The 27,678-nt window shown below is 36.3% G+C and overlaps 1 protein-coding gene across 6 annotated transcripts in view; it reads right to left on the reverse strand.

Moving 5' to 3' along the window:
- Positions 1-27,678, reverse strand: part of STAM2 (signal transducing adaptor molecule 2) — a 56,447-nt gene that overhangs the window by 16,483 nt on the left and 12,286 nt on the right. For 2 of the 6 annotated variants that reach the window (XM_023730398.1, XM_023730396.1), the window contains exons 2-9: positions 16,712-16,796; positions 15,399-15,474; positions 15,185-15,283; positions 13,800-13,946; positions 11,008-11,077; positions 10,225-10,411; positions 1,806-1,900; positions 19-93 (exon numbers count right to left, since the gene is read on the reverse strand). In XM_023730398.1, the coding sequence (XP_023586166.1) occupies positions 19-93; positions 1,806-1,900; positions 10,225-10,411; positions 11,008-11,077; positions 13,800-13,946; positions 15,185-15,283; positions 15,399-15,474; positions 16,712-16,796 (834 nt within the window). Of the gene's footprint in view, positions 1-18; positions 94-1,805; positions 1,901-10,224; positions 10,412-11,007; positions 11,078-13,799; positions 13,947-15,184; positions 15,284-15,398; positions 15,475-16,511; positions 17,670-27,678 lie in introns of those variants that run through there. The other 4 variants (XM_023730399.1, XM_004375385.3, XM_023730401.1 and 1 more) reach the window with 3 other exon arrangements.

Below are 27,678 nucleotides of genomic sequence, written 5' to 3' on the forward strand. Positions count from 1 at the left end.
TGCCCTCAAGGAACTTACACTCTAGTGGAACAAGAGAGCAACATAAATGGGAGCTGTCATTACAGGCATTTCCCTGGAAACTGAGTGTTACACCTGGAGTGAATAAATACATAAGAGAATAGATTATCTATTTAGCTAATTTCAGAGTTAAATTTATGAGTTATTTCTACACTCCTCTCTTGTTATAAAAAATTATTTCTTATATGAAAAAAATAGACCTGATTTCAACCTAACTTCGATAATAGTTAAAACACACACAAAATAAAACCCTTTCATAAAGAGGTTAAAAAATAATTTACAAATACATATAAACTATTGAAATGTTCACTGGAATACTGCTAGGATGTACTGTATTTTAATAAATTTTGGTATAAATAAAATTACAATAAAAATCTTTTTTTACTGTAATTGTATTTATACCAAAATTTAAGTCCAAAGGATTTTTAAGTCCCAACAGTTAGCCATCTCTTTCAGTATAAGTACATTCTAAGATCAGATTGGTTGACTTTAGAATCCTGGCTCTATCACTAACTAGTCACATAACCCTTCAGCCTCAGTTTCCTTATCTGTAAAATGGGATAACAAAAGGACCTAGCTCACAGAGCTGTTGTGAGAATGAGATAGTGCAGACAAAAGACTTGGTGCAATGCCTGACAAATAGTGCATGCTCAAAAACTGTTAGCCATTACTTCTGATCATCATCATCGTTAGTATTATCACCTGTTTCTTCACATTCAGCTCCCCTACTTCCCTGCCTGCGTTTAAGAACTGGAATGCTTTCTCAGCAAGGCGGACATCAACTGAGGAGTACCGTATACTGCTGCAGAACTGAGTGAAGCTCAGAAGAAACCAGCCAGGCACATAAGGGTCTTGATTATACCACTTTATTATTGCTTTAAGTTCCCTCGGATTAAGTCAATGTGAGAAAAAGTCTAAAACTGAGGAGTACTCCTAACCCCTGCCATCACACTCAGCACTTGCTCACCAAGCCCCCGCACACCCACTCCTCAACACACTGTGGTTCAGTGATGAATAACAACAATACTCTTTGTATTGCACAGACACAAACTGCCTCACTATATAACGAGGTCAAAATATTTACATGGTCACAGACGATTTTGTGCCTGATTATTTAATTGTTGATTCTCAGAGAATTTAAAATGTGATAAGGAAACTGTTCCTGGAATTGACCTGGGATAAGTTAATAACCCCTTAACTTGATAAGAAATCAGTCAAATTGTAATGCCTATCAATAAATAATTTAAAACAAGAGTTAAATGCTAATGATTCCAGTTACCATGAACCGCACTTACGACATCTTTTTTTTTTCTGGTACATCTGGTGGCGTAATGGTTAAGAGCTACATCTGCTAACCAAAAGGTCAGCAGCTCGAATCCACCAGGTGCTCTTTGGAAACTATGGGGGCAGTTCCACTCTGTCCCAATAGGGTTGCTATGAGTCGGAATCAACTCGATGGCAACGGGTTTGGGTTTTTTTTTTTCCCCTTATCATTAGTAATACGTACCACATACAACATCGCGGGGTGTAATCTGATGTTATCGTTCTCATGTCAATCCCCAAAGACAAATAAAGATTGGATTTATAAAGATACTGATAATAAAAGGCAATCATAATGAAAACTAAAAAAAAAAAAGGTATTCGACTTACTTTAGAACCTAATTAGACAGAGCTGTCAGAACAGAAATATGTTGTAAGTTGGGGGACTACCTGTACTCAAAACTGAACCATAAAATTCAAGCGTAAAATACTTTAATAAATTTAACCTTCTCTAAGATTTAACTTACCTGCCTCAGACTCTATATTTAAATTTGTTGTTACAAAATTAGATGGGAAGAGTCCTACTCCTCTGTGATTTTCTCCTTTCCACCAGTTGGCATCACTGAAAATACAGTGCAAAAATGTCATTTGTTTCTCTATGTTTGAGTACATTAGTGTTAAGAGGAATGAAAATACAAATTAAATTTAGCCTACTTTGAAAATACTAGTTCATATTCAGCTATATTTATAGTCTTTCTCCTTATTTAATAAAAAATATAGGAAAGTACAAATAAAACAAACATCCATATTCCCATACTTGGCTTTAAAACTAATTAGCAATTGCTCTTATTTGGTTCTGGGCTTTTAATAAAACATTATAGTTAAAGCTGAAATCCCCTTTATCAACAACCTCAAATCCCAAACTCACATCCATCCTAACACACCACCACCATCATCTCATCCATTTAGTCTTTCACATGTATCTATACCGAACTCTCTATACAGATGTTAATCTTTATATATCTTGTTCATCTTGTCTATTAATGCTTTTTAGATATTACTTTTATCCCTTTTAAATTATAAAGTTTCATCACATGAATATGTCATATTTAATTTACCCATTACTGTATGGACATTTAGGTTGTTTCCACTGTTTCACCATTATAAACACTGGAGTAATGATCATTCTAGATTCTCGGGCACACCTACAACAGTTTCTCTGGGCTTATTCACATGGAATTGCTGGGCCACAGTATATAAACACTTTGAATTTCACTAGGAATTGCCAAATGTTCCCTGAAGTGGCTATACCCATTGATATTCCTCCCTCCCTGAGCAGTATGTTAGAATATCATACAAGATAATTCCCCAAGCCAACACGTGACAACAGATAATAGAGAAACAACACTTCATTGTTGTACTCATTTGCATTTCTAGTCAGCTCCCCACTAGAGATTTACTTCTAGTTTCTAGAAGCCAACACAAAGCAGAAGAAATCTGCTGTGTGTTTGCTGGTCATTCAGACTGCGTCTTCTCTAACAGGCTTGTTCCTATCTTTTGTCCATTATTCTTTTTCCCACTGTGTCAGTTGTCTTTTTCATGGATTTGTAAGGGTTCTTTGCATATTCTGAATAGCAAGTGATTGTCTGAATTATGCAAATACATTCCCTCAGAATCTTACTTGTCTTTTAATGGGTTTATGGTTTCTTTTACTCTATGGTGTTTTCCCCCATGTGATCAAATTTAGCAATTTTCCTTTGCGGTTTACACTTTGAAGAAATCTTTCTCTACCCTTGAACTCAGAAATTGATTCTCCTAAGTGCTTTTCTAGTTTTGGATTGTCTTTTTTTAATCCCCCTCCCATGTTTAGGTCTTTAATTTACCCAGAATTAAAATTTATAGACTGTGTAAAGCTGAATTAAGTTTTATTTGTACCATATAAAGAGTCAAGCATCCCAGAAAAAATTTTAGGACGAGTCCACCATTTTTTCTACTGATTTATAACACCTTATCTTTCAAAGAGCAAGCTGCTCTCTGTTCATGAGTGTATTTTTGGATTCCATTCTGTTGTAATGGTATACATGTCTACTTACTACAGCGTGTAAATACGCCTAGATACCTGGTCAAGAAAGTACTCTCTCTATATTATTCTTTTTCATCTATTGTCCATAATAATATTAAAATCTGTTTTTCAGGTTCTCTGGAAAAACTTCCTGTTGGGGTTTTAACTGGAGATGCACTGAATTTATCAGTAAGTGCAGGAAAAATTAAATCTTTACAAAATTAAACAAGGTATCTCTCTCCATTTATTCAGATTTTCTTTTACATCTTTCAAAGACTTTTATAATTTTCTCCAGATAGGCCTTACATGTCTTTGTTAGATTTGTTTTTTACTAGACAATTTCTTGTAATTTTTGTTACTACAGTGTTTTTATAAATCAGGCACACCCTTTGAGTTTGCCGGCCACGCCCTCCCCTGGTGAGGCAGCCTCACAAGCACCGCCATGCCAATCCTCTTCCATATGTTGCTGTAAAAAAAGAATTAGCATAGTGCACTTACAAAAATACCTTGTGGGGGGAGGGCAGAGTCAACAAACGCTGAAGGCGCACGTAGTATTGGGAATGGTATTTTTTCGATTTCCTTTTCTAATTACCATATTTTTATACAAATAATGCACACTTTCTGTATTTGTTTGCCTGCCGTGCCCTCCCCCGGCGAGGTATTTTTGTAAGTGTGTTAATTTCTTTTAACAGCAATATGTGGAAGAGGACTGGCATGGAGGCACTCATGAGGACACCTCAAAGGGGGAGGCGCAGCAGGCAAACAAATGAAGAAGGCTGCATTACTTGCATAAAATACGGTAGCTGTGTTTAGAGTAAAGCATATTACCAATTTTTATATGATGAGCTTGTTTCCAACAACTTTGATAAACTCTAATCAGTTTTATTGGTTTATCCATTGATTGTCTTGGGCTTTCTATATGGACAATCACAGTTATCTGCAAATAATAATATTGTCTCTTAAAATTTTACTTACTGGATAGGGGTTCTAAGGATGAATTCACTTCTAGGATTCTAAAATATCATTTCATTTATAACTATCAGAAGATATGAAAGAGCTATACCAACAAAAGAACCAGTCGCCATCGAGTCAATTCCAACTCACAGCAACCCTACGAGGACAGAGGAGAACTGCCCCACAGGGTTTCCAAGAGCGCCTGGTGGATTTGAACTGCCGACCTATACATCTCCCAAATTCCTAAAACCATAAAATAATGGCTGTGTTGACAATTCTAAGATATCATATCTGCTGTTGATTATTTAGGATTAAGAGAAATTCCCTTTCCCTCTCTTGTAGCATAATTTACCTCCTGGATGAAGCATAAAGGTAATCAACCAAATGCCATTTCAAAGCACTGACTCCCTTCCAACCCTAATCCATCTGTTGCTATATTCTTTCTATTAATTAACAGTTGATTCCATGAAACATTAATGGCATAAAGTATTGTTCAATTTTAAATTCCTCAACTAGGGTCATTCAGTGCTGTAATTTTACACGAAGCTTTTGATAATTAAGGAAAATTTAAATGCTGCATTTATTTTTAGACCTTTTATATTACGGAAGAGAATATATTACAACAGAGTGAAAAATGATGTAAATGTAAGGGGCATAAACTTTATCTTCAACAAACTGTTTATTCAGCTAACTTTATTGAAAGCCTACCAAAAAGGGGATAATAGCTGAGCACTAAAGTTACAAAGACCATTAAGACATACTTTCTGCCCTCAAGAAACTTATAATCTAGCACGTTGTTTTGCAATCACCCCCACCAACTAAGACGATATTACCTGGTTTACATTCTAGGATTTGTTTTCCCATTCCCCTACCTCCAAACCAGGAAAGTGCTGACCCTCTTTAGAATCAACTGATCTAGCAGGAGAGACTTTTGTAAACAAGTAATTGCAATGCAGTGTAAGAAACGCTAGAACATAGGTTCAAGGATTTATAGCAGCACAGAGGTTTGGAATTTCTAACTGTATTGGGAATTAAAGGCAGAAAGGGTTTGAAGAATTCTAAGAGGATGTAAAATTTGACCTAAGTCTTGAAGGTTAAGTAGGCATCCACTAGGAGGAAAGAGGCAATTAGGGCTCCAGAAACAAAAACGATGTTTTGCCCTGCTATCGTCTGGATACAGCCCTTGTGGCACAGTAGTAAAGAGCTCAAGCTGCTAATCAAAAGGTCGCCAGTTCAAATCCACCAGCCATTCCTCAGAAACCCTATAAAGCAGTTCTACTCTGTCCTATAGGGTTGCTATGAGTCAGAATCGACTCAACAGCAATAGGTTTGGTTTGGTTATCATTTGGATAAGCAAGAAAATAAAAAATTTTGCACACTGAGATAAAAAATAAAGTCATACTATCTAGTTTTAGGTCTCAAAATAAATGAAAACTTGAACCTTTTCTTTTAGCTACCGACTTCTTAGCAAAAACAACTTATTTGCTGACTTTCGCAGTGATGATCAGGGTATGATAGTCATGGGAGAAAACTTATTTCTACCATGAACTTACCAACTATAAACGTGGTAATCTTGTGTGTGAGGAAGGACGAGGGGTTCTTTTAAATACTGTTTTACTTTTTTATTGGGAAGCCAACCCTTCTAAAGTCTAGGCTCCCTTGCAAACCTTACTTGCAAGTAAAATTCCTTTTCTAAATGCTTTTGCCTCTTTTGACAGAGTTTTCCAGGCAGAGAGAACCAAATGTACAATGCCACAGAGATCTAATCAGAACATGGCATTTTTGGAACTGTAAGAGTTCCACTTGATTATTTGAAATGGTACTTAGAGAACAAACAAGGACTGGTGAGATAAAGCTAAAAACAGAAAATGAAGGGCTTTTTGGGTATATTCTGTTAATAAAAAACAATGCCTTTTCTATCCACTCAGTGTTTTATTTAATTGTGCTTTAGATGAAAGTTTATAGAGCAAATTAGTTTCTCATTAAACAATACACATATTGTTTTGTGACACTGGTTGCCACCCCACAACATGTCAACACTCTCCCCTTCTCAACCTTGCGTTCCCCATTACCAGCTTTCCTGTCCCCTCCTGCCTTCTAGTCCTTGCCCCTGGGCTGGTGTGCCCATTTAGTCTCATTTTGTTTTATGGGCCTGTCTAATCTTTGGCCGAAGGGTGAACCTCAGGAGTGACTTCAGTACTGAGTTAAAAGAGTGTCTGGGGGCCATACTCTTGGGGTTTCTCCAGTCTCTTGTCAGACCAGTAAGTCTGATCTTTTTTTCGTGAGCTAGTATTTTGTTCTACACTTTTCTCGGCTCTGTCCAGTACCCTCATTGCGATCCCTGTCAGAGCAGTCAGTGGTGGTAGCCACGCACTATCTAGTTGTGCTGGACTCAGTCTGGGGGAGGCTGTGGTAATTGTGGTCCGTTAGTCCTTTGAACCAATCTTTCCCTTCTGTCTTTGCTTTTTTTTAATTCTCCCTTGCTCCAGACGAGGTGAGACCAGTGGAGTATCTTAGATGGCCATTCACAGGCTTTTAAGACTCCAGACACTACTCACCAAAGTAGGATGTAGAATATTTTGTTTATAAACTATGTTATGCCAATTGAGCTAGATGTTCCTCAAGACTATGTTCCCCAGAGCCCTTAGCCCTGTAATTCCATCCCTCAGGGACTCTGGATGTGTCTATGGAGCTTCTATGAACTGCCTTGGCCAAGCTGCGCTGGCCTCCCCAGTATTGTGTACTGTCTTACCCTTCACCAAAGTTGTCACTTATCTATTGTCTAGTTAGTGTTTTTCCCTCCCCAACCCTCCCCTCCCTCCTAACCATCAAAGATGTTTCTTTTTGTTTGGAAACCTTTTCATGAGTTTTTATAGTAGTGGTCTCATACAATATTTGTCCTTTTGTGACTGACTTATTTCACTCAGCATAATGCCCTCCAGATTCATTCATGTTGTGAGATGTTTCACAGATTGATCATTATTCTTTATCATTGTGCAGTATTCCATCGTGTGTATGTACCATAGTCTGTTCATCCATTCATCTGCTGATGGACACTCAGGTTGTTTCCATCTTTTTGCTATTGTGAACAATGCTGCAATGAACATGGGTATGCGTATGTCTATTCCTATGATGGCTCTTATTTCTCTAGGATATATTCCTAGGAGTGGGATTGCTGGATCGTACGGTATTTCTATTTCTAGTTTTTTAAGGAAGCATCATATTGTTTTCCAAAATGGTTGTACCATTTTGCATTCCCACCAGCAGTGCATAAGAGTTCCAATCTCCCCGCAGCCTCTCTAACATTTGTTATTTTTTTGTTTTTTTGATTACTGCCAGTAATGTCGGGGTGAGTCAGTGTTTCTTAAATTGAAGTCCAAGGATGACATATTTCCAAGGGACCTCAAGTTCTATATGTGAAATTTTTAATTTTGTTCTTTCGTTTCCACAGCAATCTAGAAGCAATGAGTACAGTCATTTCCTGGATCATCTGGATAACCCCCTTTTAACCTAAGATTGCCAAATTGGATAATTTTAACATCCAAGTATGCATTTGTGCTTAAAATCTTGTCAGTAATAAGCAATCACCCAGGATGACAACATTAAACCCATAATGTATTGGTAAGCATGTTTGTGGCTACTGTAAAACTGGAGTGTCCTATCATCAAAATGACAGCAGTCGACCTACATATGCCATCATGTTGAATTCACGTTGAATTCTCTTAGCAGTTACAAAGAAAAGAGTTCTCTACTGCAGTGATCAAGTGTCAACTGAAAACAGTTTCATATGAGTCTGTTATTTAAGGAACTTGGGGTTTAATTAGACATCAGTGAAAAAAAGATGGTGCAGCATGGTAACATAAGCCTTTACTTGCTGCAGGCCAGTAGACTATATAGTAGGTATATAATGCATTGAGCCACATGAATGCCAAATGATGTCAAGGGATACTACATATATGAAAGCTTCATAGCAGTTAGAACAGAGGGAAGTCAAGAGGAGAACTGAGCTAGCACACAGCACAGGGTAGAACAGACCTGCCAAAGTACCTGTCCCATTAATTAGTACCATATTTACCTTGTCAACAGCAATTTATTCCAGCAAATATTTCTTATTACATAAAAGTAATGCTTTAAATTTGAATCTCAGAGGAAAAACTATTCATTTTGTAGTTTTATTTCTGTTTCTTTTATAAATGTCTTCAATCTTATAGTTGTATAAGAGTATTAGAAATGCGTAAACTTTTTATTTTTGGCATATATTCAAAGTAAGACTACACTCAGAAGCCTGACATTTCAGACCCTCAGTGTTCAGGTATCACATGCTCCACTCCTGATTATTAAAAAAAAAAAAAAAAATTAAGGAAAAAAAATCATTGTTTTCTAAATGAACACAGGGCTATCTTGGTTACAAAATTCTGCCTAAGAGATCTTCCTTTTCCTATTCTCAGTATTTTGCAAACATTTTTCTGTCCTGTCAAAAATCTGTCAAGGTTCACCCCAAATGAACCTCCTAGATGAGCCTTCTTTCCCACATGCCTGTATTGGGTGTAAATCTGCCTTCCTCTAGACCCTGACAGTACCTCTTTTATGGCATTGACCACATTCCACCTTCCTTACAATGTTAGGTAGACTAATTTTAACTTTCCTGCTATAGCCTAGGTTTTATGAAGACAGAACTACATCCTACCTCATCTTTTTTCATTACAAACAGAGCTTATTACATAATATTTCCTAAAAAAAAAAAAAATTACTAAAGCAAACTAACACCATTTTGTGTATCTAGCCATTTAAAAATATGCTACACTAGTGTGTCCTTACTAGTTATTTATAATGGATACCGAATATATTTGCAGCCTCTGTTTATAGCTACAAGCTGTTAGGTCTCACTTGCTAAATTTCATCAAGTTCTTATAAAAGCAAAATTAGGTAACAGAATTAGAGCCAATATAAATAAATATAGTCTCTATCAGAGCTTTAAGTGATAGAGAAATTATGAGGGAGAGCCCAGTAGATTAAGAATTGGGAAGTACTACAACATTATTCCCAATAGTTGAAAGATGGAAACAACCCAAGTGACCATCAACAGATGAATAAATAAGTAAAATCTGGTATATCCATACAATGGAGTATTATTCAGCCATAAAGAGAAATGAAGTTCTGATATATGCTATGACATGGATGAACCTTGAAAACATTATGCTGAGTGAAATAAGTCATACACAGAAGGAGAAATATTATACGATCCTACCCATATGAAATATCTAGATCAGGCAAATGCATAAGGACAAAAGTTTATTAGTGAGAAAAGGGAATGACAGTTATTGCTGAAGGCGTACTGAGTTTCCGTTTGGTGTAATGTTAAACTTTTGGAAATAGATGATGGTGTTGGTGGCACAACATGGTGAATGTAATTAATGTGAACGAAATGTACTTAAAAAGGGTTAAAATGGAAAACTTTTTGGTTTATGTCTTACCACAATAAACTTTTTTTTAATTAAGAAAAAAAAGAATTGGGGAGGAACCAAACATAGGTTTTGGTTGCTTTGATCAAAGGTTATATAGCTATATATCTGAAGTTTTTCTGCCAGTAATTTTGGTACAAACTACTCCTAATTGGTATAAACAACTCCCAAGGCAAATGCATTCCGATGACTGGGCATGTGTTTCCCAACTGTGGTCATCAACAACGTTATTTAATACATCTTTCATTCAAGATGTTAAAGGATATTTCTTTACCAAATTTAACAAAAGAAGAATAAGAAACTTTCATTCCTAGTCTAACCAGTGCTTATGTTAGAAAAAAAATAATTAAGGTACAAAGAGGCTCTATTATGACTTAACTACACCAAAGTCAAAGAACTGAATATTCAGGCCTCTGGACTTATACTCAATAACTTTAAACATTCCAGAAATAAATATTTAAAACATACCTGTCATCCAAAACAATAATAATTTCACCATGTTTAAAGGTGAGTTCATTGTCCTCAACAGCTTCAAAATCGTATAAAGCTCTCACTTTCCTTGCCGCCTTATTATTTAACTGAATTTCTGCAGATGGATATAAGGATTTTGTTTCTGTGTGCTGCTGCTTCTGCTCTTGCAATGATAACTCAATAGCTGGTTTGAAAATTAAAGTAAAAAAAAAGATAACCAGAATTAATTTTGATTTTAAAAAAAAGTTTAAAAAGAAATATTAGTTAACATATTTAATGAAAAGAAATTAAGTGAGTACTTCATTTGTCCAATTAAAATCTTAAAAAGTTAAGATTTTAACCTTTCTTGCAGGAGGGGGGAATGGAGGCAGAGAATCACGTCATTTTTTAAAATAAAGCTTTTGCTCACTCCTTATTATCATAGCCTGGCATATACAACAGCTATTATTTTTATAGGAAACAGATTGTGACATTATGAGTAGCTTTCCATATAGGACAAACCATGAACATATTTCTGTGCTTGACTCGTAACTTTGGCATTAAAGAAATGGTGAAATGTAATCTCTCCAAAGGTAGAACATTAATTACATACTATTGTTAAGGATAATGAATTAAATTCATTTTACACCACATCATTTCTCTACTTTTCAGACCCTACTAGTTTTTATGTCTAAGGTAGAACTAAAGTATAATCTATTTTTATTATAATTTTTATTTCAATAAAATGTTCTTCAAGAATACTTTTAAGCGACACTAAATTACACATGCTTGATCATTTACCTTTAGCTATGTCTTCATCTTCTTTGCTTTTGTTCGTTGATGCACCATTCCTGGCAGCAGCTGAGACAGTCTGTAAAAGCATGAGTAAAATGAACACAACCACCTCTTTCAGAGAAAATAAAGGCTCTATAATTACTTACACATGCTAATTTTTTAAAAAAATGATATAACTAATGAGTTTCATTTAAAAGTAAAGTTCTTTATGATAATTTAAGGTAGCTGTTTTCAAATACTAAAATAAAACATCTGAATTTTCAAGAAAACATTATAAGCTCACAAACGGCATGAAATGGCTTACATTTTGCATAAACCTAAGTGTCTCATACAGAACTTGGCATACACAAAGTACTCAAATACTTATACAATGATTAAATATGAATCTTTATTGATTGCATTTCTTGATTAATTGTCCAAGGTGTCTTACTCAATGAGAGAAGGCTATCTTCCTACAGGTGTATAGCTACAGAAGAAGTGCCAGCAAGAAGTCAGTGATAATCACTGGAGAGAAGAGGAGGCAACAAAGAGAAGAGAAGGGAGGACAGAGACATGTGCAGCTCTATGAACACCTTTTAAGCCCTTTTACTACTCATGATGGTCGGTGACTCTTCAATCACAGTAGAGGACAAAGGAAGGTAATGCTGAAATTTAATGGCACCTATTCTATTCAGACAGAGATGTTCAGGACTCTGAGCCATCAACCAGTTCTTTAACCCAGATTTTTGAGAACAATATGCAGAAGGACCAAACAGGAAAATGCCGGCTCTTTACTACTACAAATTTAGTCCCAAAACTCTACATTGAACTGTTGTAGCTATTATTGAGTGCCATCAAGTCAATTTTTGACTCATAGCACCCCCATGTGACAGAGTAGAACTGCCCCATAGGGTGTTCAAGGTTGTAATCTTTACAGGAGCAGATCACCAGGTCTTTCTCCCATGGAGCTGCTGGGTGTGTTTAAATCGTCAACCTTTAGGTTAGCAGTCAACCACTGCAGCAACAGAGCTTCTTCACTGAACCATCAGGGTGGTAAACTATGAAGATTCTATTTGTCCCTTTAGGCTACAGCCTAAAATAAAATACAGTACAACTCTCAGCCACTTTTCTGTAGCTCACATCCTAACACTGGATTTCAAAGTCTTACCAACCTAGAGGGCAGGAGCCAAACTCAAGATACAGTGTGTTTCTTCCACAGACCTAGATTAATAGCCCACTCTGTGACTCGTTATCCCTGCTTCCACCTTTGTCCTACTGTGGTGCAGTGAACTGCTTTTCTATGGCCCTTCTAGCCATGGTCTTGTAACTCCCACAAAATTGGGTGGGGCTATGCAAATAAGGTATGTAAAACTCTTGCTTGGATTGGCTGGCATATGCAAATAAGGTGCCTGTGGCCCACCAAGGGGATTGGTCAGTTTTGTCAACCAGCTAGGCTTAAAAGGAGCCAATCCCAGAGGCTGGGGAGGGGGACCTCACTACCATGAAGAAGAAGAGCTGGGTGCAGAGTGCATCCTTTGGACCCAGGGTCTCTGCACTGAGAACCTCCTAGACCCAGAAGACAGAGAGCTATAACACTGGAGACAAGCGAGACAGTGAGAACTGGAGGCAAGCATGGCAGAGTCCAGTGGCAGAGAAGCAGCGGCAGCAGAACCAGGAGACCAGCAGGCAACAGTGCGGTGGGCTCCCAGGTCCATGGAGCTAGGCAGCTACAGTTGGCATGCCAACCCACGGAGCAAAGGCCAAGAGCAAGGCCTGCCTGCCTGCTGGAATGGCAAAGAAGGAACTGAGAGGTTGAAAGCTGTTCTGACTGACGAACCGTATCCTGCCTCCTGAGCTGTTCCTGTTACTTCCAGGTTGATCCTGATCCCAAATTGCAACCTGTTCTTCCCTAATAAACCCCATAATTGTGAGTATGGTCTGTGAGTTCTATGTGGCCACTGCAATGAATTACCAAACCCAGCAGAGTAGTAGAGAGTGCCATGGGAGGAAGAGCTGGTGTCAGAATTGGCGAAAAGGCTGGACAGTGGAAATATGTCTGACCTCACCTCATAGAAATCAGCCTTGGTATGATGCTGACAGTGATTCTCCTCTCTCCCCCTGAAGTTAGACAAAGTCTGACGCTGCCACTCTTTTACACCTAGTAAAATTATCCCCTATGGCCCAAATAAATTTTGAGTCTTACAGTTCCACTCATCTTGTATATGAACCATTCACTCCAGACATATTCACTCTTTCATAAACAGGTCTTGAGCTTTCTCAATTCCATGTATTTTCTCATGTCATTCCTCCCGATACGGTGTCTTCACTCTTCTCTATCTTTTGAAATACACTAAAGTCCTAAAATTCTATGTTTTATGTGGTCCTCCTTCAGTACTAGAGTCTACAGTTCTCTCTCTCTGCTTGATATTAACAGAGATTGCATCTATTTTGTATCCCTCACCCCGTATTTATCACTTATACTTTAAATAAGTAATTTTTCCACATGTATATGGACACCCTTTGAATTACTATAAATGTCTTAAACACAGAGACTATATTACATATCAACGCCTTTTGCAAGACTTAGAGCAGTATTTAAAAAGATTAGGCATGGCTGTTGTACTTCTCAAAGTTCTTCTAATATTTAGAAGACATTCATTGAACAGTTAGAATGTCTATTAAATGTAAAGCACTAAATTACATAGGCATTGGAGGAGTGGAGGTGGGAAACATGATTAAGACACACCTTGCCTAGCTTTTACACAACATACATACACTCAAAACAGCACAGAGTCAACCATGAGTCAGAATGAATTTACCTGAGAACCTGCTGGAGGAAAAGTAATTCCTTCTTCTTTCATAGATTTAATAGTCGCAGATATCAGACTAAACTGAGGATCCTTCTGAAACTCTTCTGACCACTCCACCATTAAAGATTTCAGTTTTTCACACACTTTAGGATGAGCCTTTTAAAGTAAAAAAAAAAGAAAAAGAAAATAATAACCACAAAGCAAAGGAAAAAAATCAGTGGTTAAAGTAATCATTTAGATTATTTAGCTACCAAAAAAAACTACCATCAAAATTCTCTTTAATTATATGGGCATCAACAAAAATCTAGGGTTAATTCCTAGCCCATAATAATTGATAGATGCCTATTTCCATGTGAAGATACAACTGTTTCTTGCAAAATTAACCTCTTTGAGCATCAATTTCTAAGTCTTACTATGATTACAACAAATATTTTATATTCAGAGGTCATTTCTTCTCTGTTTTCTTAACATTCTCAGTATTAGATTAAGCTTTCATACCAATTAAACTAAAATTCTGGATTTTTGCCACTAATGGTAAGAAAACGGTATTTTAAAATTTCTGTCTCAAAGAAAACAAAAATAATAACGTGATAATGAAGCCCTCACCACCGGGCTCTAAAATAAAGGCACCTGCGCTTGTCATGGAAGTCAGTCCAGAAGTGGCTGGAGTCACAGAAACCTAAGTCTGAATCTTGGCAATGCCACTTACTATGGCATGACCTTGGAAAATTTACTTAACTTCTAAGCCTTTATCTAGTTTCTTCCTCTGTAAAATAGGAATACAAGCAGTCCCCAGGTTACAAACAAGATTTATTCCTAACTGTGCCTTGAAGTCAAATTTGTAGGTAAACTGGAACAGCTGCATATGGTTCTTATTTAGCCTTACTTTATGCAAGAAAAGGCTCAAAACCTTTTCAGTGATTTAAAAGCTGCGTGTGCAGCAAGTGAAGGTGATGGTGATGAAAAATTTCCTGCGAGTAGGGGTTGGCTCAACTGTTTCAAGGTGAAGACAAAAACACACAACATTGAAGGGCAGGTACGAGTTCAGACGTTAGTAAACCAGGGACTGACTATAACAAGAGAATCTAACTCAAAGGGCTGTTAAGAGCATTAAACAAGACAGTACATGTAAAATGTTTTAAAGCTGTGTCTGCTTACTATCCCTCAATAAAGATTAGGTATTATCAATAGTATTGTGTTTGGGGAAGAAAAACAGTTTATAGTGTTACAAATGAAAAACCAAATTTCAGAACAAGAATTTTATTTCATTTCAAACTTATCTAAAAATGATTTCATTCATAATACAACTTTATTAATGCTATATATAGTTAAAACAATATATAGTATATATTATTTTTTAACAACTTAAGCTTACTCTCTTTTTTAAAATTTACCTTATTTTTTATCACACCACGTACTTCTGTTGCAAAATCTCGGGAACATACTTCTAAATGAAATATCTTTCCACAGTTTGCCACACAAGCCCCAAGAAGCTATTAAATAAAATAAAAAATTAATACACAAATATTGAAATATTATCTTATTTAACCTGCTGAAATAAATAAACATTTTAAAAACTGGTTAAATAATAACATGACTTTTACTTACAGTTAATGCCTGAAGAGCAACATGAGGAACTTTATGATTTACCCTTTTCATTATGGCTTTTAGGCAATCTTTTGCTCTAAGGGGGGAAAAACATGGAGAATACTAAGTACTTATTCAGAATTTCAGCACAAACATTAAAACACAAACAAATAACTTTAAATAACTAAATAACTTTAAATTTAAAAATAAAATCTTGGCATTTACCACTTTGTTAAATAAATCTATAAAATGATTGTACACTATCTCATACTCACAGACTTACAGGAAATAATTTTTAAAAGCTTGTTGCAAAGGTTACATCTTCCAAAATCAAGAGAGAAATCATTACATAAAAGGTCAATCAACACAGGAGAATTATATAAACTATCTTTTCATTTCTTCAAGACAGACTTGGCTTCAAGAGCAAGTTTTCACCTTGAAGAAAAAAACTAGCAAGATATATAGTCTTGAAAGGTTCCAGTATAAACGTATGCGGATGTACTTTGGATAGCTGCAATGTGTTCAAACAAAGGCTTTCATCACTTTTCTAAACATTTAAAGTATAATCAGTTCAACGTAAAAGCCGCACCACCCCTCAGAAGCGCCCTTCTTTATATTTACTTTTTTCATTATATTTATCTATTCATTATTTAAAGGCTTTTTTGCTATAACCCCATTGCTGTCGAGTCGATTCCAACTCACAGCAACCTTACAGGACAGAGCAGAACTGCCCCATAAGGCTTCCAAGGAGCAGCTGGTGGATTCGACCTGCTGACCTTTGGGTTAGCAGCCGAACTCTTAACTACTGTGGCACCTTGTTGCTATATTACCTATTATATAATTATATTAATTTACTTCATTATTAGAAAGCTCCCATACCTGTCTAGGAAACCCTGGTGGCGTAGTGGTTAAGAGCTACGGCTGCTAACCAAGAGGTCCGCAGTTCGAATCCACCAGCAGCTCCTTGGAAACCCTATGGGGCAGTTCTACTCTGTCCCATAGGGTCGCTATGAATTGGAACTGACTCGACGGCAACGGGTTTTTTTTTTTTTTTAAATACCTGTCTAAGTCACAGAGAAATTCCATAAATAACTAGTCTATTCATCATTAACATGCATCCTTATTGTGTCATACCTCAGGCTTTCAGTTTGAACTCTTTTCCATTTGTTCATTCAAGATAATGCTTATCTCATAATCAGGCCTTCAGGCTCTCTTTACTTTCACCCCTCAAAAGTATATAGTAAAGTCCCGTTTTCCTTCCAAGGCTACAGCAGGAAAAGATACATAAGTTATCAAGCTCCTAGACATTCGCTGGGCATGACTGGGCATCTTACCCATTAGGAGTGCTTCCAACTTTGTCACATATGTCCATAATTAGACCCCAATCTTCGGCAGTGTTGTACTCATTCGTGGCCTTTTCTATAAGATATATTAACAGACACAAAAATTAGGACACATCTTACATAACACTAAAATACCAACAAAGGCGTAACAGTAAGAAGCCCTACCTTTCCTCCTGCCAAATATAAAAGAACCACAGAAAAAGATCCAAAGGTAGAATACTTCTACTAATTTCAACTTTAAATTGTGTATTTAAATATTCTGAGGTATGCCAATAAAATGCTTTCTAAATAGTTAAATAAAACTACATAAATTACAAATTATCAATAATCCTATCACATTCTAACTTGGAAGAAACCCTTAAAATTGTATCATCATGTAATGAAAAAGATTAAAATGTTCACCGCAGCATTGTTTTTAATAGCCAAAAAAAAAAACTCTCCAGGAACAATCTAAAAACCCATCAACAGGGAAATAGGTAAATAAAAAATAGTAAATTCATACAATGGAACGTGAAAAATGAGTCATACGGCACTGAATGTACAAAAACAGATAAACTGCAAAATACAATGATTTGTTTTTGCTCATAATGCTGAGTCAAAAAAGCTAACAGCACAAAGCATAAAGACAATAGTCACACTTTTTAAAATCTGCTTTAGAGATAATTCATTCCCCTATATACCATACAATTTACTCATTTAAAGTGTACGATTGAATGGTTTTAGTATATTCAGAGACTTGTGCAACTATCACCACTATCTCATTTTAAAACATTTTATTCATCCCAAAAAGAAAGCCTATACCCATTAGCAGTCATTCCCCATTTTCCCTCCAGGTTCCCAACCCTAGACAAACCACTAATCTTTTTGTCTGTATAGATTTGCCTATTCTGGACTTTTCATATAAATGGAACCACACAGTATGTGGTCTTTTATGACTGGCTTCTTTCATTCAGCATGCTTTCAAGATTTATCCACGTTGTAGCATATATCAAGACACTTCTCTTTTTTGCTGAATAACATTCTGTTGTATAGGTATACCACATTTTATTTATCCATTCATCAGCTGATGAACATTTAGGTTGTTTCTATTTTTGGCTAATATAAATAATGCAATGATGCTATGAACATTCATGTACAAGTTTTTGTGTGGACCTATAATTTCATTTCTCTGAGGTATATACCTAGGAGTAGAATTGCTGGGTCATATGGTAACTCTATGTTTTTTTTTTTTGAGAACCTGGCACAATTTTCCAAAGCAGCTGCACCATTTTACATTCTCAGCAGCAATATATGAGGGCTTCACACACGGTTTTTAAAACATTTAAAAATACCCTGTATTTTTAGAAATACACAGGTAGCAAACCTAGTAACATATGCATGAGAAGGATAAACGTCAAACCAGAAGTGGGGGAATCAAAAAGACACACCCAGGGGCTTAATTTTATTTATAAAGTTTTGTTTATTAAGTTGTACAATGTATACACAGAAGTCCTTTATCTTTTTGTGGCCTGAAACATTTCATGCTCAAAATGAAAATCAAAAAATAAAAATTTAAACAGCATAATCATAATGTTACCTATGTATCCCTAAGAATACCATGTATTTTTTTTTTAATATTTTAAAGCCTTACGTGAAATCCTCATATATCGCTGATGGGAATGTAAAATGGTGCAGCTGCTTTGGAAAACTGTTTGACAGATTCTCAAAAAATTAAACATAAGATATGATGATTTAATTATGTAGAATTTTCACTCTAGTGATTTTTACAAAACTTCAATATCAAAGAATACCATACTAACTTTTTTCTGCTAGTATAGAGGGAAGGGAATATAAAAATTACCACGTCAGTAACATCTTCTTTGTCTTTCCCTCTAATAAATATATTCTGTATTTTCAAATACAGTAAAACTTGGGTACCATATATACAAACACAGGTGATATCACAGTGATAAACAAGAAGAGTGGTAAAACTCTAGAGCAGATTCCTTTTCTTAAGACAAGGAAAATCAAAAGAAACCAAATAATAATAAAATAAAGAGACAATAAATAGCTATACATTGTGAGCAGCAAAGAGAAATACACAGAATGCAGTTAACTTTAGTTAGATATTGAAACTCACTCTAAAAACTCATGCAAATTGCCTAACACTACTTATAGATGGAAAGCAATTACTCTGACATATTTGGTGAAATTACAAACCAGATGTTTTAAAAAAAGTAATATATCTTTGCCTACTCTAAATTCTAGAACCAGGCAGTAAACTACACAGTGGAAACATCTACTCAGGGCAAGCTTCTTCTCTTGTACAAAGACTAATTCTTCTACATGGAAACTCAGACCAGGCTATATTTTTTAGAGATTTAAAATGTTTAACTGTTTCTTAATTACACATCTAATACATTTCAGTGCATTAAGAAGTAGAGACAAGTAATGGGAAAAAGAAAACTCCTAATTTTACCAACCTCTTTTAAAATCATGCTTATCCTTCCATACTTTTTTCTATACATGTATATGGAAAAACATTAAATATATATATTTAAAAAACTAAATAAAATAGGATCGTAGGTACGAAGTCTCCAAAGAAGGCATCCAAAAAATGGCAACTCTTTCCCTGCCTGAGTTCTGAACAAGTTGAGAAACAAAACAAAGACTAAGATATCACTGTTTTTACTAATGGAGCCCTGGTGGCACAGTGGTTAAGAGTTCCCCTGCGAACCAAAAGGTCAGCAACTGGAATCCACCAGCGTCTCCTGGGAAACCCTGTGGGGCAGTTCTACTACATCCTATAGGGTCGCTATGAGTCGGAATCGACACGACAGCAATGAGTTTGTTTTTGTTTTGTTTTGTTTTCTTGGGGGGGGTTGTTACTAATAGCAGCTTTCGGTGTACTGGCTAAATGGGCTTGCTAATAGTGAACCCCAGAAGTGGGCATGCCTTAGCCACCAATCATGGGTAGCATTAGACACAAACAGACCTCTCCCTGCTACGGCAGACCCTTGCACAGCTTATTCCATGAAGAAGCAGAAGAGAAATCACTCTGGCTGTGGAAAGGCTAGCTAGCTTCTACTCAGAAGAAGGACAGAGCTGAGCTAAGCAGGGCTCATTACTCTCAAATTTATTGATCAGATTAGACATTACACCAGGTATGGAGTGAATAAAGGGGTAGAGGTCAACCCAGAGTGACACTAATGGAACTTCCTTCTCAGGAAAGAAACATTAGGGGTGGAGAAAAACATTTCCCGCTAACACTGTGATCACACTAAATGAATCGTTTTCTAACCTGCGTCTCCTCTTACCATAAACATACCATGTTCATAAATAGATCTATATCAGTATTTTTAAAAGCTGCATAACATTTCATTACATACAGAGTGGCCACAAAGTCCACGTACAAGCTAATGAGAAGTTATCAGCTAACTCTGGTATTAAATCCAGCTACAAGTTATCAGTCTCTCGTTTATAATGCTCACTGGTATCATTTATGTTGACGTTCTATGCAGAATAAATATAAAAAAATTAAGAGGTTAGAATGTCATGCATACTGCCTTTCTGTATTTTACAGCATACTTTACCTTGTTTGTTGTCTGCCTCTACCACCACCTCTCCCTCTCCACAAATGAACGTAAGCTCCATCATGGAAACAATTTTTGTTTTGTTCACCATTCTTATTTCTAGTACAGAGAACAGTGCCTGGGGCATGTAGTAAGTGTGGAGAAAATACTGAAGTTGTCAAGGATTTCATTTTACTTGGATCCACAATCAACACCCATGGAATCAGCAGTCAAGAAATCAAACAATGTATTGCACTAGGCAAATCTGCTGCAAAAGACCTCTTTAAAGTGTTGAAAAGCAAAGATGTCACTTTGAGGACTAAGGTGCACCTGACCCAAGCCATGATATTTTCAACTGCCTCATATGCATGTGAAAGGGGGACAATGAATAAGGAAATTCAAACAAGAACTGATGTCTCTGAATTATGGTGTTGGCAAAGAATATTGAATATACCATGGACTGCCAGAAAGAAGAAATCTGTCTTGGAAGAAATACAGCCAGAATGTTCCCTAGAAGCAAGATGGTGAGACTTCGTCTCACATACTTTGGACATGTGTTATCAGGAGGGACCAGCCCCTGGAAAAGTCGTCATGCTTGGTAAAGTAGAGGTTCAGCAAAAAAGAGGAAGACCCTCAAGGAGAGGAACTGACACAGTGGCTGCAACAATGAGCTCAAGCACAACAACGATTGTGAGGATGGCGCAGGACTGGGCAGTGTTTCGTTCTGTTACACATAAGGGTTGCTATGAGTCGGAACTGACTCAACGGCACCTAACAACATTAATATTTGGTGAATGAATAAATGATGCTTGTTGCTGCTGCAGATCCTATTACCGTATGATTATGATGTAGGAAACAACAGCAGAGCTTCTGAGTATATAAATTAAATGAGCTTTACTCAATTATGATGCCCAATGTGGCCCAAGTGAAGCCTGTGCAAAATCCTGGACCAGCAAGAGCTTCACAGCTGAGCAGACTGTTACTGCTTGACATGTGTCCTCCCAAAATATGTGTTGTAACTTCTAATCTTTGTATCTGTGGTTACAATCCCATTTGGAAATCAATTTTTTTGTTATGTTAAATAGGCAGGATTAGTGTAGGGTGTGTCTTAAATCAATCTCCTTTGAGATATAAAAGAGCAGATTAAGCATGAAAGCACAAATGGAGAGGAAGATACATGCCACATGATCTCCAGGAACCTAGAAATAGAAACTGAAAAGAGACAAACACCTTCCCCCAGAGCAGAGAAACAAAAAGAGGTAGAGTCTTATCCTTGAGTTGGTACCCTGAATTCAGACTTCTAGCCTCCTAAACTATAAGAAAATAAATTTCTGTTTGTTAAAGCCACCCACTTGTGGTATTTCTGTTACAGCAACACTAGATAACCAAGACACAGACAAACATACAAAGGGCTGTGCATGACCAAGCTTCAACAGCAACACCATGTGGCAACAAAAGGCAACAGCAGTAGTACACTTTCCAGTTTCCAGATCTTTGCTTGTTTCCAGAAGAGGAATGACACTACCTTTGGGAGTTCTCCTGACACATTAGAGAAGTGGGGAAGGGAATGTCTCAAAAGGAAGGCAAAGGACTACTTGTACAAGGAAATACATGTGACTAACTTTACATCTTGAGTCTGAAGAGCAAATCATACATATTACATATGACTTGCCAGCTTCATGTTGACCTTTTCTCTTCACTTACGGGATTTTGCTGTAACAGAATCTATCATTCTTTCTTTTTATAGTGTCACTTGGCACTGTGTTTAGAACTACCTGAAGATTAACATCCACTCATACTCTCTTTTGTATTATGTTAGTTCTTTTTTATACACAAACTTTTAATCTTCAACTTCATTTGGCACATGATGTTAGGTAGGGACAGAGCAATATTTTTACAAATTAGGATCTGAGAACCCAGTTTTATCACTTACTGAGTTTTATGAGTACCAATTTGTGTGAATACTAATACACGTACACAAACACAAACACATACACAGAGTTGATTCCATTTCTGGACCATCTCATGACTTGCCTTTTCCTTCCAAAATTCAACATTTCATTTTATTTTTTCAATTCTGGCTACATGATACAAAATTAAAAGCAAAGCTCACCTGTTATCCCCAAAAACGTTTCAACTATTTCAGAAAACATCTAAACATAATATTGTTTATTTGATTTAATTTTCATAGGAAATGGAAAATCCTGATTTGAATACTCTATCCAGCATATTTTACTCTATAAATATAGGACACACAATTATGCATTTAAAATATTATAAAATCTGAAGACTTTATAATGGCCTGCCAAAAAGGATCTCATTTTTCAAGAGAACTAAATAACAGTTAAATTATGTACTTAAGAGTATTTTAAACTCTTGGAAAATTTTAAATATCATAATTAAGAAACTATTCTTTCATAGTATGTCACTTTGCCCAGTGTTGAGGCCGCATCTCGCATTATCCTGTGTCAAATGCATAGAGGGGGAGAGAATTAAAGAGCCCTCCTGGAGCCTAAATGCTAAATTTCCAGGGCTTGGTGGGTGTAAGTCATAACATTTCATCATCAGGTTTTGATTACTGCGTATAGAGAGCCTCAAATACATAATGAAATATTTCAAAAAGATTCTAACAATATCATAAAGAATCATTCCATCAATACTTATAATGAAGAAAAAGGCGCTCCTTCTACACAATCTATTATGTACAAAATACAGATTTAAAAAGAATCCAAGTCTACCTTTGAAACTTTAACAACACATGCTCTATCAGTAATAAACAAAATTAACTATAAAAAATAAGAATGGCCCAAAAGGGATTTTACAGTTCCTTCTCCTATGTTTGGGAGAAAAAAAAAACCCTCATGATTGGTCTTCTGCTTCCAACTACGACAGAGTATCTGATACCACCCTTCCAATTCTATCAAAAGCAACTACCAAGCAGGACAAAAAATATGAGGTAACTATTTTCAGGACCTGAAAACATAAGGACCCCAAAAAGGCCACAGCTTAGGAATAAAGGCCCTCTAAAATTTAGTTCAAAACCAAAACAGGCCTGCTCCCACAGAGAATAAAACCGAGCTTGACAAAAACCTAAAAAATCCTCCAGTAATATAACTACCTGGCAGAACAAAAAACTCAACACCCTTTAAAGGGTGACAACATGATCCAGCCTCCCTACAAAGAATAATTCACAAAGTCCAACATAAAATAAAAAATTACTGGGTATGGATAGCAAGAAAAGTGATCCCCAGATAAGATAAAAGTAGTCAATAAAAAAAAAAAAAGTATTAGCATGACCCAGATATTAAAATTAGCAAACAAGGACACTAAAGCAGTTATTACATATATTTTCAAGAACTTACAGAAAAAGTTGGTTATAGTAAGTAAACAGATGAGGAACACTCAGCAGAGAAGTGGAAAGTATAAAAAATGGAATTTCTAGAACTGAGAAGTACAATACCTCAACTAAAAAATTCACTGGATGGACTTAAAAGCATCCTGAAGACTGCAGAAATACAGTTAGTGAACATGAAGACAGGTCAATAGAAATAATCTAATTTGAAGATAAGAGAAAGATTAAAAAAAACGAAACAGTGTCTCAGTATTCATTTTCTACTGCTGTGTAACAAATCACCACAAAATTAGTGGTTTAAAACAACACCCATTATTAGCTCATAGTTCTGTAGTTCAAAACCCAGGCATGGACAGCTATGTTCTACGCTCATGGTATTCTAAGGCTGAAATCAAGGTATCATCTAGACACTCTGAGAAAGAATCCACTTCCAGCCCACTCAGGTTGATACCAGAATTCAGTTCCTTGGGGTTGAAGTTCAAGTTTCCTTGCTGGTTGTCAGCCAGGGATCACCCTCTGCTGGTAGAGGCTACTCACATTTCTTGTCATGTGGCTCCCTCCGTCTTCAAGCCAGCAATGGCAAGTCGAATCCTTCTCACGCCTTTTATCTCTCTGACTTTTCCTTCTGCCACCAGCCAGAGAAAGTACACTGCTTTTAAGGGCTCACGTGATTACACTGGGCGCAACCAGTTACTCCAAAATAATCTCCTTATCTTCACGTCCACTGTGCCACATAACTGTGTTTGGAGAACTGGTGTCATCTAACTAAATCATGGTAACTTAATTCATGCATATCAAAACTACGCAAAGTGAAGCCTACCTGTACATTCGAGTTTAAATCTTTTTTCCAACTGGGAATAATCTAGGACAATATACACAATATATTCTCTGGACACAATCTGTTCTTATTAAAACACATGTAATACTCAATCCCATGGAAATTAACAATCAGTACATATAGATAATTTAGATTATTACAGGAGCCTATATAAAAATTTATTATAATTGAAATACTACATATCAATAACTTTGGATATGACCAAAGCAATACTCAGTCAGATCTTAGAGGAAAAACTGCTTTTTAAGGACAGGATCAGACAGAACCCCATGATTAACTTCACTTACTAAATTATCTAATAATACAATGTATTTAAGGGCCTGTCTGCTCCAAAAAACTAATGATAGAATGGTGAAGTACAGGACAGTGATCGCCACTGTTTTTTTTTTTCCCCCACGTTACCACCAACATTTTCTCGAGTGCTAGAGAGAGCTGGAAATTCAGCATATAGGGCAGATACGTCAAAAGGCAGGAAAAACACATAAAAAATCACCTTTAAAAAATTTAAACCATCTATTGAAAAGGCAAAATGTTTAGTTAGGCCTAGCGGTTATTCTTGCAAGTTCACTTTCTTATTTGCTGATACTTCCAAGATGCCCTTGTAATCCTGTTAGGTGAGAACCATGCTCCCTCGCAACTCCACAAAACAAGCATACTCATTTCCACAACAACGTACAGGGCAGAAGCATACATGTCTATTGAAACAGACATATCAGGAAGCATCATGTGCAAGGCACAAGACATTACTGATGGCTGGGGAAAAGGAAAAATAAGTCTCCAAAGCAGCATGTCAAAAAGTCACAGATGGAGAATCAAAGCAGTCAGACCAGGGAGGTGATCACAAGCACACACACTCTGTATGCACCTGGAATACTTTTAGGTCTCAAGAGATGGTATGCATATCACCAGTTAAACACTGAAGACCAGCCTTCTACACATCCAGCTCTGAAACTTACTACAGCCAGGGTGGGTAGTTCACCTGAGCCTTGACTCAAATCTGAATCCATGTTCTCATTTGTAAAATGGAGATCAAAATGGTTGCCATGCCTAAAAAAGGAGTTGTGAAAATTAAATGAAAAGAAAAAAATTTTACAGAAGACTTAAATAGGTACTTCATAAAAAAGGACACCCAGTTAGCAAATTAGTAAAAGGTTCCCAACATCAGTAGTCATCCGGTAAATGCATATTACAACCATAATGAGCTCCCAGTAGAAGGGCTAAAATTTTTAAAACTACACCACCGTGTACCAATAAATTTCATACCAAATTTGAAGTAACATGAGCTAGAAATAATAAGTGGACCACTTCAGAATGTCCAACTTTCCGGGACAACGCACCAATCCCTGATATCTATCATAAACGGACCCTCTGTCTGAAGGTCAGAGTGTAATACTGGTGCAGATAAAGACATCAATATAAATGAAAGCAAAGAAACAGTCTTTGTGTACAGAAATACACTAAATGAAAAGCTGTTACAAAATAGGAAAGGAGAGATAATGGTGATTAGACAACTGATTATTGTCTATTATCAATTAATTATTCAATTAAATCCCTCCTCAGACCCTACACAAAGATCAAAGCCAGGTGGATGAAAGACGTAAATGTGAAAATCAAAATTTTAATAAAACTTTCAGAAGGAAATATGGAAGAGCCTTATAGCCTCAAAGAGTAGAAAAGGCTTTCTTAAACAAGAAAAATAAAATCAAAGAGAAAAGATAAATACCATTAAATTTAAATTTAATTCTTTACCACAAAATAACCCAGAAACAAATAAGAAGAAGCAACAACCTGGAATATGTATCTACAATTCACATAACCAATGAAAGATAAGCATAGAATGTATATGGAACTTTTAAAATCAATATGAAAAAGAAACAAACAGAATAATAAGCAAAAGTAACAACCAATTTACAGAAAAGGAAAACAGAATGACCAAGAAACATAAAAAGACACTCAGCTTCACTAACAATCCAGGAAATGAAAATGATGAAATGAAATGGTATACATTAAAAAGTCTCACAATACACAGTGTTGGGGGGGGTGCAGAACAACAGGAACTATTATACACTGCTGGTGGGAGTGAAATCTCAAACACTTGGAAGGGCAATTTTGCACTACCCAGTATTTTTCAATTTTGCATAATCTACACTTCTACAGATGGATTCTCCTTCAGTATACAATCCCTAGAGAATCCTTGATCATGTGCACAAAGAAACATGGCTAAGAACTTTCAACACAGCATTGACTGTAATAGCAAAAAATTGGAAATGTCATGTTCAATAGGAAAATAGAAAAATAAAGTGTTATATTCATACAGTAGAATACCACATAGCACTTAAAATTAATAAACAAGAGCTACAAATATCAACATGAGTAACTTGCAAAAAAAAATTCTGAATAACGGAAGTTGCAAAAACGGCACAAGAAAACGATACTATTTTTTATTAAGTATAGAAACTTGCAAAGCAATACATGTATTTGTATGTGCAGTATAAAAAACAAACAAACAAACCTGTTGTCGTCAAGTCAATTCTAACTCATAGCGACGCTACAGGACAGAGTAGAACTGCCCCATAGGGTTTCCAAGGAGCAGCTGGTGGACCTGAACCGCCAGCTTTTTGGTTAGCAGCCGAGCTCTTAACCACTGTGCCACCAGGGCTCCACGTGTGCAGTATACATAGTATGAAACAGAATTTATATCTATTTGGAGACTGGTTAAGTCTGTGAAGGGAGAAAATAGATCAGGTAGCTGCTTAAAATAGCAGAGAACTCCAATTGTATCTTGAATGTTTTCTCAAAACAAAAAAAAATTAGTATGGCAAAATATTAGGACTTGACAGAGCTGACTAATAAGAATGGGAGTTCGGAAATTCATAGAATCAAATAAGAATGAAAACACATCCTACCAGAACCTTTGAGACACAGCAAAAGCAGTGCTCAAAGGTCAGTTTATAGCAATAAATGCACACATCCAAAAACAAGAAAGGCTCATAATCAAAGCATTAACCCTACAACTGGAACAAGTAGAAAGACAGCAGCAAAAGAACCCTACAGGTGCCAGAAGGAAGGAAATAATAAGAATTAAAGCAGAATTAAATGAAATAGAAAAACAATTGAAAGAGTTAACAAGTCCAAAAGCTGGTTCTTTGAAAAGATCAACAAAATTGATAAACCATTGGCCAAACTGACAAAAGAAAAACTGGAGAGGAAGCAGACG

The sequence above is a fragment of the Trichechus manatus genome, unplaced genomic scaffold (assembly GCF_000243295.1).
Source record: "Trichechus manatus latirostris isolate Lorelei unplaced genomic scaffold, TriManLat1.0 scaffold00036, whole genome shotgun sequence".
NCBI classification, from domain to species: Eukaryota; Metazoa; Chordata; class Mammalia; order Sirenia; family Trichechidae; genus Trichechus; species Trichechus manatus.